This window comes from Solea solea, chromosome 17, assembly GCF_958295425.1.
Source record: "Solea solea chromosome 17, fSolSol10.1, whole genome shotgun sequence".
Classification (NCBI taxonomy): domain Eukaryota; kingdom Metazoa; phylum Chordata; class Actinopteri; order Pleuronectiformes; family Soleidae; genus Solea; species Solea solea.
The window spans coordinates 12,354,992-12,375,841 of record NC_081150.1 but is presented as its reverse complement, the minus strand read 5'-3'; the positions used below and the strand labels follow the sequence as shown (position 1 = coordinate 12,375,841).

Sequence of the window (20,850 nt, the reverse complement as noted above, 5' to 3'; positions counted from 1 at the left end):
TTTTTTTCAATTGAACCATGTTGAGGTGTGTGAGTGTGATTCCTTCCAAACATGAAAAGCTTACTGTAATCACACATCTCACAAGTTTCCCTGATATTTCCGGGTTGAGTCCTATGACTTATCAGGTGGTTGCTGAGCGGCAGCAGCAGCAGCAGCAGCAGGAGGAGGAGGAGGAGGAGGAGGAGGAGAATCAGAAAAGGGGGGAGACAAATGTAACTTCTGTTGTGTCTGTCCCTCAGTCCTCAGTCTCTTGACCAGCCCTCAGTCCCTCTGCTGCTGCACCCTCTCCGCCGGAAGCCTCTATGAGCGATAAAGCAGAAGTAATCTGAGTTTGATTCAAAAGTTTGTTGGAGTGTCACAGTGTCGGGCGTCAGTCAGCATGGCCGGAGGCTCGGTGTCAGAGTGTAAGGAGTATCTCTTCAAAGTGCTGGTGATCGGGGAACTGGGCGTCGGGAAAACCAGCATCATCAAGCGCTACGTGCACCAGCTTTTCTCGCAGCACTACAGGGCGACGATCGGGGTCGACTTTGCACTCAAAGTCATCAACTGGGACAGCAAGACCCTGGTCAGGCTACAGCTGTGGGACATCGCAGGTAAGGGACTCGCCACTTTTCACGCGTTACGAAAGCAGCAGCAGCAGCAGCAGTCGTCTGCTGTGGATGTGCCAAATTGGATGAGAAGTGGCGTGACGCACGCAACGCAGGAGGAAGGAGTTGTTACTTTCTCACGTGGCCTGCGAAATAGAAACCACACAATACATGGAAACATGGTTCATGGTTAAAAGTGGTTCATGGTTTAAATGTGGAGCCTGCTACACGCTGTCATTTAATCTCGAGCTACGCTGACAGATAGTGAAGTATTAATGGGAAGTATTAAAGTGGAAAAAGAAAAACAGTAAAGACCGGTTGGTCATGTCTGCTCGTTGTTGTCTTTTCCACTTTATGGTCACGGCAGCTCGTAATTGTCAGAGGAATGTAGGTCACGTTGTTGTTACCGAGCGTCGCCCCTCCACCCTTCATCCCTTTCAATGGCACTCACTATAATATCGTTACAAAACTCCCCCTGGTTTTAAAATATGTGGAGGGTTTTTAAGTGACTTCACTCTCACCTGTGAGTGGAGTTTCCTTCAAATGTCTGTGTACATTCTCCTGTTATTCTTGTTCTATTTCTGGAAACTCCTCAGTTAACACACACACACTTGTTGCCCTTACCCTAATCCATGGTGTCTGCAACCCGTGGCTCGAGATTTAGAGATCAAGGCGATAACTAAAAGTGTTTTTTTGTGATATTAAAAAAGCCTTTACAAACTTATGCTAGAAATATGGAAAGCCATTCCTGACACTTTAATGACGCGATGTGTACATGAAGAAGTACACATTCAGAGTCATGTGTCCATCTTTGCACCCACATACATACTAATGCCAGGCCACAAACTACATAATGTCCAAATATTGCTTTATTTATTTCCAAGTGCATTATTTTGATTTTAACAAACAGTGGAAAAACTAGGTCTACATAATTACACAAGTAGCCTTCTTTTATATGGTATTTATGTTATTATTTTGGGTCAAATAAATGTTGTGGCTCCAGATTAATTTTATTTGGGTGGAGAGCTGACAAAAATGGCTCTTTTCATCCTAAAGATTGCCCTAAATCTAACTCTAACCCTAAAACCAGGCCTTAACCCTGAAAAAGCACTTTACAGTTGTGTTGCCCTAGACAAAATAAATATCCTCACATGGATAGGTTTGTATCACAAATATATAAAGTACACGTGAAAACAACCATTCTTACTGTATTAAGGTTGAATTGATTTCCAATAATTTAAAGTCCCTTACCTTAACCATGACCTGTTGATACATACAGTAAACATATCCTTAAAGGCCCACAGTGTAAGAATGAGTGACATCTAATGGTGACACTGCAAACTGTTTTCTCCTCCACTCACTCGGGTTTATCTGTTTGGGCTATTGTAGAAACTTGGCACCCTCTGTAAAGCAAGACTCTTTCCCAAATGACATGTAAAATGCTTAATTTAAGTCCCATTTTAAAGTGATTTATACACTTATATAAATAGATATAAAAACTGTTACACAATGGACCTACAGTATAACCTTTTCCTCAAATCACATCTTAATAATAAATCAGACCAGGTGGCTGTGGATCAGTGGTAGAGCAGGTTATCATCCGAGCAGAAGGTTGGTTCCCGGTGGCTGTGAATGTGTGCGATAGATGTTTGGTGGTCAAAGCTCTTTCAAAGCTGTGAGAACAGGCCAATGTCAAAAAGTGTATTGAAATCGCTTCAGTGGCCATGAAAGGAGAAAGAAATGTAAAAAATATATTTATTTATGAATGTAGACCTCATTAGGACCAGGTTTTGTTCCCCCATTAGGATGACTGGTCCTGGAAAATATTGTGTTTATACCCAGAAAAGCAAAACATGCACACACACACACACACGCCTGTGCATTCCAGCAGCTTTAGTAAGCAAGTCTGAGACTGAGAAATCAGAACAGTGTAAATAAAGGTTTCCCACACAGGACGCCTCACTCCAACTCTCACTGTTTGTCATCTCCAGGTAGGAAAATCTCACACGGCAAACAGACGAGTCTGAGGATGTCCTGGGTGGGAGGGGCAAGTGAGCCGAGATGAGGAGAAGCAGAAAAAAATGAAATTACATTTCACTTATGAAGGAACGAGGGAGAACTGTGACATCCCGTTATGTTTTTATCCCGAGTGTCTCCATGACCAAAAAAATCAGCCTGACGTTAGGACTTGGGGAAATGGTTTGGTCACATTTACTAGAGCTCACATGACTAATTTAATGCAGATATTTATGTTAGGAGTCATGAGGTTGCGTGGCTGCAGGGGTCTGTGTGTGTGTGTGTGTGTGTGTTAGGTGGGGGTGGGTCTTCACTCATGCAGATTCAAACAACTGTGTTGTGTGTGTGTGTGTGTATATATACATATATGTATATATTTTTATTATGTTGCTCTTGCAGGCAAAAGTCCAAAGGTTGTTTCTGTCTTGATGTGAACCCTGTAAACATTCTCCCTATAGATCGTGAAATCTCACTGTGCATGATTTCATCAGTCATGGGTTGGACCACACTGAACAATCGTGAGTTTGGCGCGTGTGCGTGAACAGTGGGGGTCAGTTAATGATTTTCTGGGAAAGTGGTGAAAGAAGAGATTGTGCTGAAAGGATTTTGTCCCGTATGTGTGAAGAATATGCGGCTGAATGGTGACGTCGGAGTTGAGGGCGGAGCCATTTTGGTTTGAAAGTGGATCTACTTTATTATTGCTTCAGAACGAATAGATATGTTTGTCTAATTGGTTGTATGAAAATGTATGTCACAGTTGGATTGTGCTAGTGGGCCAGAACAAAACTCTGTGGAGTCCTCATTAATATTACTGGTGAAATCTGTGTTTGTGCCACTATCTCAGGTCTTTTACACCAGGTTTCTTCATGACACGCTTGATTTTGACCGACATAAAAGCGACAAAGATGGTCGCGCCCCTTAGACTAAAGCTTGACTGTACTTGGCATGCATCGCAGAGGAAATTGACGTTTCAAGTTGACCTGCTTTCTTGGCCTGAAAGTGAGAGTTGGAGCTTATCGTCTGACCCACATTAAGTTTATTGCCTGAGTGGTCAGATTTATTTATTTATTTGTTTATTTTTTAATCTATCTTGGAAGTCAGTTGGCTGCATCCATTGCATGCAAATGCACCACGTTCTGCTTTGCTGCAACTTCACTTTAAAAAAAAAAAAAAAACCTGTCTTAAAACCTGCAGAGGAAGAGCCCAGCCTCTTAAATTTGAATTAAAGGAATACTTCACCAATTTGAATTTAGCATTATATTACTATTTCCCCTGAGTTGAGAAATATCTTCATTCTTTTCTTTGTTACGTGCCCACCAGTGACACTTGGTCCCGTGAGCGTAACTGTTAGCAAAGATGGCGGACACGGTTTACATTCTGTGAATGAAGTCCCGCCCCCTTACGAGAGGGTCTTAAAAGTGCGGAGTGAGCGTTGCAGTTTCAAGGCTTGGACCAAGTGTCACTGGTGGGCACGTAACAAAAAAAGAATGAAGATATTTCTCAACTCAGACCAAGATGGAAAATCTTCACCTGTCATTTGTTAATGATGATTGTTTTCACCCTCGTTGAAAGACGAAATCTGGAAAATCTGCCTCTGGATGTTTTCTATTCTTACTTTTGAACACAGGTTTTTATCTCCTCCCTCAATCAAGCAGACCTCATAGGCTGAGACAGATCAGGACAGATGGTTAGAAGACTGCTGTTTGCCGTTTTTATATTTATTCCATCGCTTACAGCAGTATGAGGAAGGGGGTGGACTGTTGGACAAAAAACTTGCATGTCTGTCATGGACAGATTGCCCCCCCCCCCCCCCCCCAAAACACACCCCGTGCGTGCGCTGTCGCTCAGAGAGCAGGGGCATTTGTGACTGAGCGCCGGGTAAGGCCGTCTGCCTGTCAACGACAGACAGCGCTCACTGCGAGGACCTGCGAGGGTAAATAAAACACTGCCACACACACACGCACTCAGACTGATATCATTCATAGAGACAAGGGAACGCACGTGCGCGTGTTAGACTCTCAGGTCAGGTGACACAAATACTGAACCTCATTTTTCACACCTACACCAAGGCCTGACCTGAAGACACTCGCAGGATAAAATAAGTTATGGGTGTGAAAGAGCGAAAGATGGAGGTATATTTGTCAAGTGATTTAAGATTTAAGAGCAGCGATTAAGCCATTTAATCATGCAGGGGAGAGGAGGAGGAGGAGGAGGAGGAGGAGGAATTATCTTCTCGGTGATGCTGTGGGCAACTTCAGAGTTGTGTTGTCTTTTACCAACCTTTAATAGTGATTACAGCCCGGGAGGAATGATAGTAATCAGAGGCCTGTACAAGACGAGGGCACCATGGGAAGTCGGTGTGAAGCTGGTGTCTTCTCCACCCCTTTTCACCCACAATTGCTACTCTCCTCTGGATCCGTCTCAGCCAGTGGACAGGATGATTACCACCATGGTATAGAGTTTAAAAAAAATCCCATCACCTTTTTAGGACCAAACAATCCTGTACAAGCAGCAGGTTGCACATAAGTGACACGTTCGGTCTGCAGTGGTAACATCCAGTCTGTGGCTTCACCTCCGGCCCTGAGGAGAAAAGATCTATGTGATCAGCTAAACCTCGGCACAATCATGGAACACACAAGTGGATTTGTGTTTCTGTCTTTTATCAGATGTTTGCTTGTTTTTAGTCAAATTCGGATTTGGTTTTTGCCTTTTAATCAGCTCAAATTTAGCCAAATCCAGCTGACACACACTTATTTTTTTTTAATTCTACTAACCAGGCGGCGCTTGAACATTTACTGACTAATTGATTGATAAATTGATCGTGTCAGCTCTCACGGGGAAGTACTCAGAGAAATGCAACTACTGCCAAGCAATTTAGTTTTTTAAGCACACTCACACTCATTCAAGAATGACGCGACCATTACAGGAGATGAGATTTGAGAAACCGCAAATAACAGAAGGCAGTGTACGGGTTATTGTGACACATGAAGCATAAATTACCGATGGTTTCTAAAAGCTGAGAAGTTGCTGTTTTAGGAAGTCAGAGAATCAGAGTTTTAATCACCAGAGAGGAGAGAGCTGGAAAAACGCCTGTAGTTTCCATTTTCTGGCCTGTGTTTGTACAAAAACTCAGACTAATGTGTGATACTGTTCAAATTTAACACGCACAAACTGGTGTTCATGTAACTAGAGTGTTTTTTTGTTTGTTTGTTTGTTTTTTTAATAAAACCTTTTTGTTTTTCTTCATTTTAAATTGTTCACAGTATTTTAACCAGCAGTAAATTGTATATAACTTCCAGATATTGAACGTTATTCTGGAAAAATAGGCAAAAGCACTTAGTCACAGGACATTTTCTGGCCCTTTTTATGGTTAAAATAAGCAAACATTCTTGAGGCTTAGGTGTTAAAGGGTTAAATTCTAATAGTTGAACTTGTGTCAAATCTTTCACTGCTTCTTGGCATCAAGTAGCATTTTCAGCACTCGATCTTCTCGGCCATTGTGCATCCCAGTTATAAATTATTTCCACCATAATTTGCTCTGTCCTGATTTGTGAGTATTTATCGCCCAACAGTCAGTGGTAAGAATAGGCGTCAGCTCAGTGGCACAGTGTGATCATTCGTCTTACTGTTTCTACAAACAGGATGATTTTGAGCTTTAATTCTTTCAAACATGTGTCCAGGCTTCATGTTGAGGGGAAACAAGGGGTAATGCGTCGTAAAGTTGGAGGATTTTCTCTCAATTCAGACTCTGTTCCGTTCTAAAGGTCACAGTGAACTGAAAGTCACGTCTCGCATGCTGCTCAGCGAGATTTGAGCGTGCCAGTCATGTGTGCTGAACACGACCCTAACGCTCCAGCCCTGTGATGTCTTATTGTTATTTTAGTGCTGTTGGGCGGGAGAGTTGGGAAGTTTCACAGCCAGTTGCCTCCTGACAACAGAAGCTGCTGCTGCTGCTGCTGCTGCTGCTGCTGCTGCTGCTGCTGCTGCTGCTGCTGCTGCCGCTGCCTTGTCTGGCTTGGACAGTTTCTATGGTAACCCACCCACAGGAAAGCAGTACGTACAACAGTAGAGGGAAACGGGGTTGCTAGGGCTATGGATAATGATGAGACTTTGCTTTTTCTTTCAGTTTCTCCCACACAACAAACACAGATGATATGGTGTGGCTGCAACTGAACCATTTCTTTCTTCATCTGCTGGTTTTCGTAACGGAAAGGTTCACGCGTTCGTAACCAGCGAGCCTGATTGTACTTGAGGTCATGATCTGGCATTCATCTATGCTGTAGACTCCACTGAAATGTCCTTGATTTAAAAGCCTTTGAATTTCCACAGCAGTTTCACCGTCTTTCTCAAACAGACAGATTCAGACTTCCTTCCATTTAGTTGCCTCACGTTGAGCTCGCGTCTTTGTTCCCCTCCTGCAGTCTCACGCTCCTCTGTGGCATCGGCTGGGTAATTACACCACTGTTCACGCAGCTCATTCTATTACTGTGTTTTATGCTGATTGGATAAGCATCAATTGAAGCACCTACTTCAATGATTATGATTTAATGTATAGCTCCCTTTAGCAGGGTCATAGTGACAGCTTTTGAATTTAAGCATGTATGGAACAAGACAAATAAATCTGGTTATCATTAAACTGATGGACATGCAGAAAGAATATAAAAGAGAGTTGACAAGCGACTTAAAAGTTGCTAAACTCCCAAAGATGTTCTAAAATGTGCATTGTAAATTAAATAAATGATGCCACTATTCAAATATTGACTAACCCACCGTCAAAGTTAGATGTACTGTTTTTCTTGTACCGTTTTCTGTGAAACTACAGCACATTATCGATACCCCAAAGTAACACATTACCCCCTGCAGCACTTGTAAGTGCGTGTGTGTGTGTGTGTGTGTGTGTGTACGCGCGCGCACTCACATGATGCTGCTGCAGTCACCGCGGTGATATTGATTGATATAATCACTCCATATGAGTCTTTTCCATCCATCCAGCTCTTTCCCCCCCCCCCCCCAGACTGGCTCTGCTTACATATCGACCCGGCAATAAGGACTGCACGTGTCAGAAAGTCAGTGTGTTGATTGTAGACAATGATGTGCTGTCATGGCCCTCCGCAGAACTCAATTCCTAAAAAGAAATAAATGACAGCACTTGGCTCACCATCGATTTCAAATCTTTGTGAAGCCAGAGAATTGAAGAAGAGAATTGGAGGAATTACACGCATACAATATATGCGTTCTCTCTCTCTGCACGTCTGTAAGCCGAGGACAAGTTTGCACACTATCCGCTTCCTATAATTCAGTTTTCAGTCACGGTGTGTGCCGTCAATCAATCTCTTGAGTGCAGGAGACACTTTAAAGGTTGTGAAAATCAGTACTTTATTCATTGTACACCTGTCTATGTTGCTCATGGTTATATGACTTTAAAAACATGGTGAAAAGTATTCTTTAACAGCTCCTTTTCTCCTGCAACATCTGAAAATATTTGGTCAGTATTGTCACATGATTATTCTGATTGAATTCAGTTTTTGTGTAAAAGAGAAGACATATTTTGAGAGTTATCGAGCCAGTTATTTAGTTTCCACCTTTGCCGCCACACTATGGGCCGTATGAATACTAAATGGAGTGGAAATGAAACTCTTATTTCAGTCTACCAGCTCTTTATCCCACTGTGCCGTGTCTCCAGTGAATTTACCTGGGGTTATAGCCACTAAAATTAGACTCTCAATTATGAGCAATTACTGTCAGGCCTGTGGGCCCCACAGTGTATTCACTCTCCTGCTCACGCCCGCAGTGCGCCACGCCACTCTTGCGTGGTTAAGTAAGTACCCACAGTAAAGTGAAAGTATGTAAGGAGAAGCTGTGCTCACAGTTCCTCAAACCTTTTTCCCCGGTTCATTTTTGCATTTCACACGTTAACTTGAGTGGAGTCTGTTTAGTGTGTAATAGAAGGCACAGTTACACTTGCCCCCCACTTGACATTTTTTTTGTAAATGTCTTAAATTGGAAAGCGCAGCAGACGCATGTGCTGAATCTGTCAAACGCTTCCTCAAGTCACCGCAAACCTGACTTGTTATGTCACAGATGGAAACTAAAAATAAAATACAGGTGTGGAGAACACACGCTGTATATCTCAAATGTTTTCCTGTGGTTGCGTCGCGAAACTGAGAGAGACTTTGAAATGAGAGTGTATGTCACTGCTAACTGAAAAGGACATATGAAACTGAGGAACAGGAACTGCGTTTGGAAGCTTACGCAACACTGTGCGTGTGAAACATGTGAAGAGAAAAACCACACGCTCATTAAAACATAGTGTATGTAGTAAAGACGGACCATAGCAGCTTTTTGTGGTCCTCCTTTTTTTGTTTTTAACATTATCACCACAACAGTCTGTTTTCAGTTTACATTGTGCAAGTCAGAGACCACCCCTGCTATCCGTCTTTTGAGTTAACGCCTGCACACACTTCTTCATGAGAAACTCAAGTGCAAAACTCCTGGAAATGGGACTCAACAATTAATCGCAATACAGCCTAGTGCAATTTTCAAATGCAGTATTTTATAAAATGTGTGTCAAAATACTGCATTTTAGGTGAATAATTGTCTCAATCCATGCACGTCTTATTCTACAGACTGAAGAGGACATCTTTTGTTTCTCCCTGATCTGCACAAATATCACACAGTCATTTAAATATGCTTTTCAAATGAAAATGAGAATAATGATGTTAAAAATGACCGTTCCCTCTCATCATATCGCGAGTCGTATCGTAATCGCAATTCCTGACCTCCCAAACGAGGGCTTCAAGAAAATAATGACGCCATTCTTTTCTCGCAGCGGCCCTGGGAGAGAGAGAACACAGACTTTTTAACTATATTAGAATTCCTAAACTAACTCCTTAAGTAAATTGAATTCCTCAAAGTCGGACTGACACCCAGATGATGCGATTGAGAGTCAAATTACGACTGCATGCCTTCAAATAGACCCTTGATTAATAGATAAATTATAGAAGGAAAAGACAACATTGAGGAAAAACATTGAAAAAATCCACACCGGTGCATTTGTGGACTAACAAGAACAATACATTGGCTAGATTTTTTAAGTTAATAGGCGGTAGAAAGACACAAAATGGTACACACCGTGGTACCAATATTTGCCAGCTGAGGTTGTTTTGGTCCACGATGTAATAGGTCAACTGGAAAATGCCTATTACAACAAAGTGAAAGGTTTCATATGACTGCCTGGTGTAGCGGAGTCAGACACTTCATTCTAGAAATCGATTCCCCCACCACTTTTTGTACGCTGTCACAATTGTAGCTCGACTTAACTGTGAAAATATACCGTCTGTCTTGAGTCTTGATCCTCTCCTAACCATTTTGAGTGAAAATCTAAGTCGTCGTCTTCCTAGGTTGCAGTTTAACTTTGAGTAAAGTCCACAAAACTGCTGCTGTGAATTATTAAACTCATCTCAAATAGTCCCTAACAAAGACGTTTGTGAAAACCATAAAGATGCTCTGCTGTTTTTAGTTGTTCAATTCACTTTAAAATTGAAAGTTTATATATTCACAATAATTTTAAAGGGTGGGGACTGTACAAGTGTTATAGTGACTTTCACGTGAGGTTCACTCTCCTGCTGAGCCACTGTTGGCAAAGGTGATGTGTTCAGGCTGTTCCTCGTTTTATTATCTCACTTTAAGGCTCTATTTGACTTTTAAATGTGATAATTAAAGTAGCACAACTTTAACATAAGGTTGTTGTCTGTGATGTGTTGGAATCTTCCAGCATAAAACAACACCGTCCATGTGTATGTTGGTCCCCTACAAGTCTGGCTTGACTTGACCACCAGGTCAGGGTTCTTGCAGAAATTGAAGACTATGTTGATGTCACAAAGAAGCTGCGTTATTCTGTGTCCAAAACAATGAATAGAAAATAATGCAGTAATGTTTTTTTACACGGATGTACCTTCCTGACTCTAAGGAATGGTAACTGCGTCCTTGCATCCTCACTGGCATCATGAACGTTGTCTGTCGCCTCTTTAAAAATGCACCTCTGATTATACAATTTTAAAAAAGTACAACAGTTTCAAAAGAAAAACTAATAGTCACTTGACTTTGTGGATGAAACCATGGGAATGGCTTCGAGGAGAAGATCTAAAAGAGCCACATGAAACAAGACAAAAGTAAAAGTGTGTTTCAGACAAAGGCCTTCTTTAGATTGATAGTGACACACTGCATCTTGCTGGTAATTCCCCACAGATTTTCTATCAGAGAATAGATGCAAATTATTCCTACTATTCTCTGTGTGGATTACACGCATGGCAAATAAGGGGAAACGGGTGGAACAGAAACCATTTCTATCCTCACCATCATTTACCGGCCACATACAAAGGAGGGAATTAGAGTGAAATATAGAATGTAACACAATCTACTGCAAACAAGCTTGAGGATAGACACTTGGTTTTGTCTCCAAGAGACCATTATTGGTTCAGATCTGCTTTGATGGATTCATCACATCCACATGTTTTTGTAAATCATTCACAAAGTGTCTGTCACTTCTCTGGCGACTGCTTTATAAAACTGAATTCTCCTCCCATCGTCCAGGTCAGGAGCGATTTGGGAACATGACGCGGGTGTACTACAAGGAGGCTGTGGGGGCGTTCGTGGTGTTCGACATGACGCGAGGCTCCACATTTGAGGCCGTATCTAAGTGGAAGCATGACCTGGACAGCAAGGTGAAGCTGGCTAATGGCAGCCCCATCCCATCAGTGCTGCTCGCCAACAAGTGTGACCAGAAGAAAGATGGCTCCAACAACACAGCCCCAATGGACAATTTCTGCAAAGAGACTGGTTTTCTGGGCTGGTTTGAAACCTCAGCTAAGGTGAGAGACCAATTCATTAGACTGGGAAGCTATAAGTAGCACAAATGTATTAAAATGGACCAGTGTGACTTCTTTTTAAAACATAATAATCAGTGCATTTACGTGCATGTTAAAAGTCTGATTTTAGTCAGACTAAGACAGCATTTTCTTAATGTCATGTAAACACATTAGTCTGACTAACATCGAGCTAGTCTTAGTCGGACTAACATACCTGGATAACTGATTCATAGTCTGATTACTCCTGCATGTATACGCTTAGTCGGACTGATGTCGGACTCTTGCCGTTCTGCACATGCACCAAAATTCCCCAGTTTCTGACCAGAAAGCAGCAGCAGAAGAAGACGACGTACAAACTGCAGTACTGCTGCCGGAAATCTGATGACTGAATCCCTGTTTTAAATTGTGTGACTGATAGATATGTATAATGCGTGTTTGTTTTTGTATCACCCTGCTTCCAAACCAGTGAAAATATCTGTTGGACATCTGTTGAGATATGGTATCACGTGACATTGATTGATGTTGCAGCCTTGAGCTGTGAGAGCAGTGAGGGATAGAGGGGCAGGCCTCTATAATAGATAATGCTCTGTGGTGTTTCTACTCAACTTTGGTCATGTTGTCACAAGATTGGTGTGACAGTGGCTGTGTCTTTGCACTCTCACACTTCTGTGTGCGGTGTGGACGTTGATGAAGTGCGACTGTTTTGGAGGCTTCTCATTATCACAGAGGTTTAAGTGTATTAAGCTGCGGCGTTAAAAAGAAGAAGAACCCACATTCATTTGCTATCCAGGATGACATTTGTCAGTGTATGACAGTGTATGATGGCCTCATGTTTTATTTATATGTGCATTAATATTGGAGTTGGTCATTGTGGTGCATAAAATCCTGTGTACATAATAAGTAGTAACTATAGCAGTTGAACAAACGCTTTGTAGAAAATAATATTTCCCTCTGAGATCGAGACGTGGTGGAGTGGAAGGGATGCCAAGGCTGTTCAAAAACAAAATTGTACAAATGCACTTATACCTAATTTCCACAGTGGTTAGTGTAGTGCTGCCTTCTTGTGTTTGCTTTGATGAGTGAGTGAAATACAAACTCTCTGTTCCATCATACTCATCAGCTGGTACCTGTGGGAGGACACAAGTTTGGCACAAACAAAAGGCTCCTTATAGTTGGTGATAAATTACTACTCTTGAATTTTGCAGTTGATCTGGTGAGTGGTTGAAAAGTGGGGGAATCAAATATTCACCAGGCTCCAGGAAATGGTCTCTCGTGTGTTTTCCCTGTGTTTCTCCTTCCCATCACAGTTATGTCTTTTCTCTGACTGTCTCACTCCTCAGGAAACCTTTACAGACTGTCTTTAAAAAAACACACATTTGAATCATAACCACTCTAACAAGAGCTTATCCTTCCAAGCACAAGAATGTTCTTGCAGCCACAGTTAACTTCATTAACTCATTCCAAACAACCTCAGGCTCTGCAGCTGTATCACGTGCTGTCATGTGAAGTGTGTGTGTGTGTGTTTTTGTTTTGTGTCTTAAGTTCACACCACAACATGTGATCGGAATTCTTTCCAGGAGTTGGACACTTTCTTTCTGTTTGAAGTAACACAAATATGCTTTATGTTTCCATAAAGTGACACAATCACGTCATTGTTTTCGTCAAGACTCATCACTGCGATGGTCAAGTCAACAATTCAGCCTGGCTAATGATGAGGTTGGATGAACAAATGTCAAACAGATAGTGTACTCGTGATTAAAATGGGGGCTTGTTACTGTTTTCAAAGGAACTGTGCAGTGTGGTATGGGAGTGCAGTGGTTGCCTAAAGATTAGAGAAGAGAGCTTGTGACCAGAATAGTGTAGTTCCCAGAGTGGAAGGATTAATCTGGTTGGGGAAAAGTGGAAAAAGCAGCTTGTTTCTCTCCCTCATTAACACCACTGTGGTTCCCTTTAGAGAGGTTCCTAGCCATCAGGTCAGACTGCGTTAAAAAACAAAGCATCATCTCACAGTGCAGTAATAGCAGAACATTTGTGAGAATTGTTTTTTGTACTCTACACATAGATCTCAGGGAAAGACCTTCAAGAGACGTTTCAAACCCACTGGAAGGATAAAAGCAAATGGAATTTTATGTAAGCTTGACCTGTTGGTCGAGGCATTTCATGCATCATGGGTGATCTGATCACGAGTGTGCACAGCTTGTCAGGTCACGCCTTTAGAGTTTAGAGTTTATTTATTTAAAATAGGGACAATACATATTAATGGACATATACATGTGAATATGCAAGATTATAGCCAACGGCTAATTTCCATCTTTAGTCCCTTCGGCAGGTTAATGTTTAGATAGGATTAATAAAACAACATTGACAAGTAGAACAATTAGTCTTAAAGTAGGAAAAGGTACCCCAACAGTTAGCCAATATTAAACAAATATACACGTTTAGGCCTGATTGTGGCAGCAGTGTTGTTCTTCCAATAGCCAAGCTTTGAGATGTTTAGTGAAACATGTCAGGGTCGGGAGTTCACGTATTGTGTTTGGTATGAATTCCAGGTGTGAGATGCACAGACAGAAAAAGTGGCTTGACCAAAGGGACAAACCTAAAATTAGACAAATTAAACTTAATTCTGTTCACAGTGTTTTTTATCTGTCGTTTAAAAAGAAGTTGTGAGTCAAGAGTGATTCCTAAGTATTTAAACTCTTGTACCACCTTTCTTTAGTGATCACTTACTTGGTATAGCATGGTATACGATTGTTGTTTGACAATGACTCATCTGTCCTGTTAAATAAAAAATAGATACATGGTTAAAGAAAAGAAATGACCTGTGACAGATATTTAACATAACATAGCCTCCATCTATCAGCTGTTGCTTTAACAAGCTGGTTCATATAAAGGAGTTCTGTGGACTTGAGATGTCTATAAAGGCCTGGGATGTTACCTGGTAAATGCACTGTCGATCACTTCACAGCACAGCGAGGACAAGGACTCATGTCTGCACTGTCTATATATTTTTCACCGCTTCTCTGACAAACTGTTTTGACCTTTTTTTTTTCATAGGACAACATCAACGTGGACGAAGCGGCGCGCTTCCTGGTGGAGAACATCTTGGCGAACGACAAAGGCTTGCCGTACGAGGAGAGCAACGGAGACCGGGTCAAACTGGATCAGGAGACTGTGGCTGCTGAGAGCAAGTCAGGCTGTTGCTGACACTCAATCTATTCACATTAGCCTCCCTCTGGCAGGCTCCACTGCCTGTGCCTGTCCTCTTGCTCTCGGCCCGCGACTGCAGCGTCTCAGAGGAATTTGCACTTTCAGGTCTTCAAAGCTCTAGGAACTGTACCTCCCTGCTCCACTGCTCATTCAACCTTCGTGTCCAAATTTCCTCACTGTAGCTTTTCACTAGGCCCAAGCAGGAGCCCATTTTTATTGTATTGTCACACTTTAACGTTACTATGCTGTCCCCTTCTTTGACCTACATCTCCAAACAATGGGGTTTGTGTCATCACACGTTCCCCGTGACACTGTCTGTATTACACCACCAACTATTAACTCAACCCAGTCTTCTACACCTGGACACCACAGCCTCTGAATGCCTGGATTATACTGCACCAGAGAAGAAGTGTGAAAAATATGCACTGAGAGACCCATGAAAACAACCTGCAGCTTTCTTAATTTCTTTCACTTTGAGTCTTCTCGTTCAAGTAAAACAAATCTATCTCACATAACATGGATGTTAAATCTTACAGTACGCCCATGTTTGTGTGGAAAGCTGTTCTCATATATAACATGAAAATGAAGCAGCACAGTATCAAAGTACCCAGACGATGTCCACACTTGTCACTGACACAAACGGACGGTATTTAACTCTAATGATGATGGAATATATGAGACGTGTTTGTTTGTCCTCCAGTATTAAAGTGTAAAACTGTTGGGTCATGCATTATATATAAAAAAAACATCAGAGGACGACACTCTGTTGTACATATGGGTGATCATCTGTTAATAATCTGTGCTGAGATGAAATATGTTTAAAAATGATTTTTTTTTTAACACTGAGATGAGATTAAGTTTACATGTGAAAATACTTAAAAATGTGCACAAAAACAGAATAAACATTTTAACAGATTTGTGTTGTATACTAGTATTAGACCGACTGATCTCTGATGTATTTATGTATGAAGTAGCAAAACACTGCAGCATGCTCTAGATCATAGAGTTTTTTTCCTAGTCGTATAACTTGCTAATAAACAATGGAATAAGTAAATCAAGCTATACTTTTAAAGCTCAATATTTGGCTCAAAAATGATAAAACATTTTGTTTTCCTGTTTGGATTATTTTCCCAAGCAGATGATGTAGGTTATACAATTCATTCATTTCATTTTAATTTAATTTAATGAGGTTAATTTAGCTGTCTTTATTTTTATATTAACACAGTTCATACTTGGGACGTCAATTTAAAAATGGCATTAAGTTGAGTTTGCCATGTGACGGCAGAACATGAAAAGAGACCTCACTGTTCACTGAAAAAGTGGGAAAACCAATGTATCCAGTTTGAAATGGCTGTAAATGTAGGCCAAAACGAGGTAAAGCAGAGGTTAATGGTCGTAATGAGGCTCACACAAAGTACATTTCACACTCTAACTGTATGTTAGTTTCTGTTCCACTCGAGCAAGAGCCTTTTTTTTCCCCACATATAAAATGTATCGGAAAACACACAGAACCTATGGGGATGAGTGCCACTCGAAGACATTCTGCACAATGGAGAAAGCTGTGTAAGGCAGGACTCACGCTGAGGGGAGAGAAAGGGAAAGACCATCTGACTCCACTCTAAGAAACAGTGTGACAGTCATCAGACATTATGCTTTCAACACTGCAGCTCGTGCTCTTTCACACACCTAATTGTTACCAGAGCAAAAAAAAAAAATGCAAGCGCACTATGCCAGTTGTTTTGTGTGTGGGCCTTAACAGCAGCTCTGGAGTCAGTGCCAACATGGGCATACATTTCACTATGCATTTCACGCTGGGTTTAAACCTTGAAAGCGCATGGATATGCTTATTCTTGGAGCGTTTCTCAGTACAATGCTGCCTTTCTGTGAGCCCCATGTGCATCACATGGTGACAGACCTGAGCCAGTACAATGATGACATTCAGGAAGTGGCATTTTTTTGGGATGATCTTATCCAATATAGTTCAGGAAAAGGTGTTAATTTCAGCTGTGCAATGCTGTAGTGGTGTTGTACTGGCTTTAAATGTGCACTCACCAGCCACTTTATTAGAAACACAGGACCAACTAAAAAAGAGGGTGTATGTAGTGGCCTTTTGCTACTGTATCCCATCAGATTTAAAGTTCAATATGCTGTGCATTCAGCGATGGTCTATTACCTTAAGAAACTCAAATAACCACTTTTATTTGAGTTTCGGTTGCAAGTCTTTGTTTCCATCCTTTCCATCATTTTAAACCAGTATGGCAATTATCCTCTGACCTGTGGCACTGATGAGGCATTTTCACAAAGAACTGCTGCTCACTGGATATTTTCTCTTTTTGCACCATTCCCTGTAAACCCTAGAGGAGGTTGTTAGAGAAAGTCTCACTAGATCAACACTTGCTGAAATGCTGAACAAACATGGTGCATTCAAAGTCACTGAAATCAACCTTCCCTACCTAGAAAAAGGCCATTGTAGCAAATAAACTAGACGCTGAGACAAAGATATGGAGAGACACTGTGAGACGCATGAGTTCATAAATAGCATTGAAACCATTTTTGAATGATAGATAGAAATTGTGTTCCCAACCCTCACTATAGTAACAAGTGATGCCACAGCCCCAGAGCCCGGCAAGACCTTAGAGCTCCGTTGCTTAGCAACGCGCAAACTTTGAGAGGCAGAGACCTTGACAAACAGACGCGAGGGTGTCGTGCCTGACTTGTTCGCTTCCTTTATCCACATTTGTCACACCACTTACTATGTCCAAGACACAGTCAAAGAAAAGGGAGTCCTCCTGCAGCAGAGTGTCTTTGTCCGGCAAACACGCAGCGTGAGTTTGGGTTTAATTCAACGTTGTTAATTAGCGTTAATTAGGGGCAGCTGTGGTTAGCACTAGCGTTAGCTTACCTTCAAAATAAAGTAGCTTGCCGACATGCTGGATAACCGATTAAGAAATGATTTAGGTAACAACAACAACAGACTACATGACAAATATAACGCTGACTTTGAGAGAGTAACCAAGGGGTTTGTTTGGCGAGTGTTTGCTGTATCTAGACAAAAAAGGGAAGCCAAGGACAACAGTACTAAATGTCTTTGTTTCATTATTTCAGAGCAGCGTCCCTTGTTGCTACTTCCTCTGAGAGTCTGGGAGGAAGAGGAGGAGGAAGAGGAGGAGGAAGTGGTGTTTGGAGGAGCAAATTCCTCATTTGGCCTGAGTGGAACGATGCAGAAGTCAACAAGGAGAAATGGGACTCCAGTAAAGGAGCTGAAGATGCAAAGACAAGCAAGAGTCCCAATTCTGTAAATCTTGACTAGAAAGCATTTGAAATTCAATTAGAGCATTTGATTGCAATGGAATTCATTTTGTTCATATGTTATCTGTGCCTTTCTTTTAAAAAACAAACACACCCCATTAACTTTATATGGTTATTTGTGTCTTTAGCCTTTTTTTGAAGATCCTGAGGGAAAAATGTCTCTGCCTCCATCTTTAAAAGTCCACTCCTGGAAACGTCCTTCAGAGTTCATTGTCGATAAGGTAACTTTACCACTAATGTATTATATTATATGCAGTATATTATATATATGCAGTGATTAACAAATGTATTGGCACTCCAAACAAAGCCACAGCTGCCCTAAATTAACAGCATTGCTAATCATCAAAAATCATTTTTTTATGTTTCTGTAATGGTTAATACACCAGTATGTAGACACTCTTTAACTGAAACGGTATGTTTAATGCTAAAATATAATAATTATTGTTATGCAAAAAAAACAGGCAAAATATTAGAGCGCGTTATAATTTCTTGAGTAAGATGTCAAATTATAGTTATTTACTTCCATTCCTGAACAGAAATCTATGTTTTAGTTGTTGAATGTTAAGCCTAGTGAGCCGACTCTAATTTGGGTATAAAAAGGTAAATTCAGTTTATTTGCCAAATGAGTAGTGAAATGAAAATGAAATAACATTTACAAGTTTTTGAAAGATTTCCAAAATATTGGTGGTCTAATAAATGTGTTCAGCACTGTGCATATGTCTTGTTTTATCTGGCAGCTCAATGTGAAAGAAACAATAATAAATAGAGCAGCATACTGTACTGTATGTCTCATGCATGAAAACACTAATATTATGATTTAGTTTCAGTTAATATGAAACTGATTTATTGTACTTTTATTGTTCATTCATGTTGCATAATTTCTTTTAAAACACAGCTGCTATCTTTCAGTGTTTGTTGAATAAAAGTGGGATTCTAGGATTGTTCAGACAAAAAAAATCAGGTTTAGGAGAGTCTATGCCTCCTCTACCTGTTTTGTAGACTAAGGTATTACAAGTCTGCCTTGTCTTTTAATAACTAAAAGACAAGGCAAAAACTACTAATTAGCTTAACTGACTGGTTAATTAAAACAAATCTATCTGATTGTTGCAGCTATGTTAATAAAGTGCAATTTTTTTTTGCCACAGTCTGAAATGTAGTTAAGTAAATCTGCTCTCCAGTTACCTCCAGGGAAATTTTAATTGCATCACTCCACTTTTCTGTTACCCCTCTCGCACTGTGCACTGTTTAGCAATTACCGGAAGCTTCCTGCTCTATGAGTTAGTCCTTGCCAGGTCATGCGCTGACTTTCACTCAATATGTCAAAAGCCTTTTATTAATTTTGTACAAGATGAACACAGGCTAATCATAAAAGCAATCAGCTGTGCAAATGTAGGCAACAGCTCCTCTGTGGCACTTCCTCTGAACCGGTCTTTTCCGGTCTGCATTTCCAAACCTGGTGGAGTTTGGCTCACGCTTATTTAACGATGGAAGGAAAACACGGCCTCTTATGACCCATAGCTGATCTCTCGCCATCACCTGACCCATTAATTCATATTCAAATTAATAACATGATACAGCCTATTAACTTGGTGGTGAAAATTTAATCACAGTCTGGGCAGGGTTGGACCATTTGGTGGAGTAGGACAGCATTAAATCGGTCACACGTTCATGTCTGATTTAGAATGTATTTCAATTCTGATATGTACACATTTTATTTTGTTCTCAAGTAAATGCATCAGTCTGTGTTTTTTTTTTTTGTTTTTTTTAGCAACCCGTCATCGTTGAAAATCAAACGACATTCAACCTTATCTCCCCAAACCATCATCTCATTTGCAGTGAGGTTAGTTCTCTACGTCTCTAATGAATGATCACTGATTTGACTGGACAGAACAGAATAGGCCAATACATTGACAGTGTAATTCAGATGTCAGACAGTGTGATATTTGAGTGGCAGAAATGAACTAGACTGCAGTATTGTATTGCCCTATTGATTTTGGGAATGACAGATCAGAGAATTGACGCGTGATTTACTTCCTCCCCTTCTTTTCCTCCGTCGTTGATCAAGCTGATGAGGTGGATCATCAGTGAAATCTGTATTGTGTGGACGCTGCATAGCAGTACATCGACAGAACAAGACGGTTTGAAACCTTGGGAGCACATCTACGCGCTGTGTAAGGTGGCGAAAGGTCACGTACCACTCTACAACAACTATGGGAAATACTTGGTCAAGCTCTACTGGATGGTAATTCTGACGCATGCAAACACACATTCACACACGATCACCTGAGCCTAATAAGGAAATCTTGCATCTTACAGAGGAAATGGTTGTGTCACAATGCCTCTTTGTTCATCACACTTCTCTTCTAGTGGCTCACTTGAGGCAATTTATGACATATACAGTACTTGCGTTGCATTGTGCAGCAGCCTTCATGGGATCCAGTAGATCAAAGTGTAATGGGGATGGACTGAGAGTTGCAGGGGTAAGGAATGAGAAAGCCTGATTCACTCGGAGCTCAAATCAATCAGTCTCACTGCTGTGCCAAAAGTGGCCTGGCTTCATCCAGTGCCTGATGAATAGATATGGCTTAGCAAGAGTGAGCTGCTTCCCAGAGAGCGGGGCTCAAGTTAGATATTGATGCCCACTAAATCCATGACAGCAGGCACAACCCTTGAAGGGCTAAGTTCATTGCAGTGACATCCATATCACTTATTAAGTTCAAGAAATGTTTGGCTCCAAATGAAGGCCCTGACTGCTTTTGGATAAAGCTTACAGTTACTGGCATACGAGTATTAGAGCGAGTGTTTGCCACTCTAGGTCGTGGACACTACATCTCCCTGAAAGTGAACTTCCTTTTGCACCACAA

The 20,850-nt window shown here is 41.2% G+C and overlaps 2 protein-coding genes across 2 annotated transcripts in view; both read left to right on the top strand.

Annotated features, from left to right (window-relative positions):
• The first annotated feature begins 190 nt into the window (after window positions 1–190).
• rab32a (RAB32a, member RAS oncogene family) lies at window positions 191–15,593 on the top strand. The gene is made up of 3 exons (XM_058612877.1): window positions 191–593; window positions 11,196–11,473; window positions 14,525–15,593. Exons 1-3 carry the CDS (start codon window positions 380–382, stop codon window positions 14,672–14,674), a joined length of 642 nt encoding a protein of 213 aa, XP_058468860.1. The 5' UTR covers window positions 191–379; the 3' UTR covers window positions 14,675–15,593.
• Window positions 15,594–17,365: 1,772 nt separating this feature from the next.
• The window catches only part of adgb (androglobin), a 30,031-nt gene continuing 26,546 nt past the window's right edge, over window positions 17,366–20,850 (top strand). Inside the window, exons 1-5 of the mRNA XM_058612600.1 lie at window positions 17,366–17,502; window positions 17,783–17,972; window positions 18,115–18,207; window positions 19,755–19,826; window positions 20,052–20,228. Of these exons, the coding sequence (XP_058468583.1) occupies window positions 17,432–17,502; window positions 17,783–17,972; window positions 18,115–18,207; window positions 19,755–19,826; window positions 20,052–20,228 (603 nt within the window). The 5' untranslated portion in view covers window positions 17,366–17,431. The remainder of the gene's footprint in view (window positions 17,503–17,782; window positions 17,973–18,114; window positions 18,208–19,754; window positions 19,827–20,051; window positions 20,229–20,850) is intronic.

Bases quoted from the DNA above. Each gene is read 5' to 3' on its own strand.
- rab32a (XM_058612877.1), top strand. From the start codon at position 380: ATGGCCGGAGGCTCGGTGTCAGAGTGTAAGGAGTATCTCTTCAAAGTG. The intron at 594-11,195 runs GTAAGGGACTCG...CCCATCGTCCAG, and splicing joins ACAGCTGTGGGACATCGCAG to GTCAGGAGCGATTTGGGAAC. The intron at 11,474-14,524 runs GTGAGAGACCAA...TTTTTTTCATAG, and splicing joins GGTTTGAAACCTCAGCTAAG to GACAACATCAACGTGGACGA.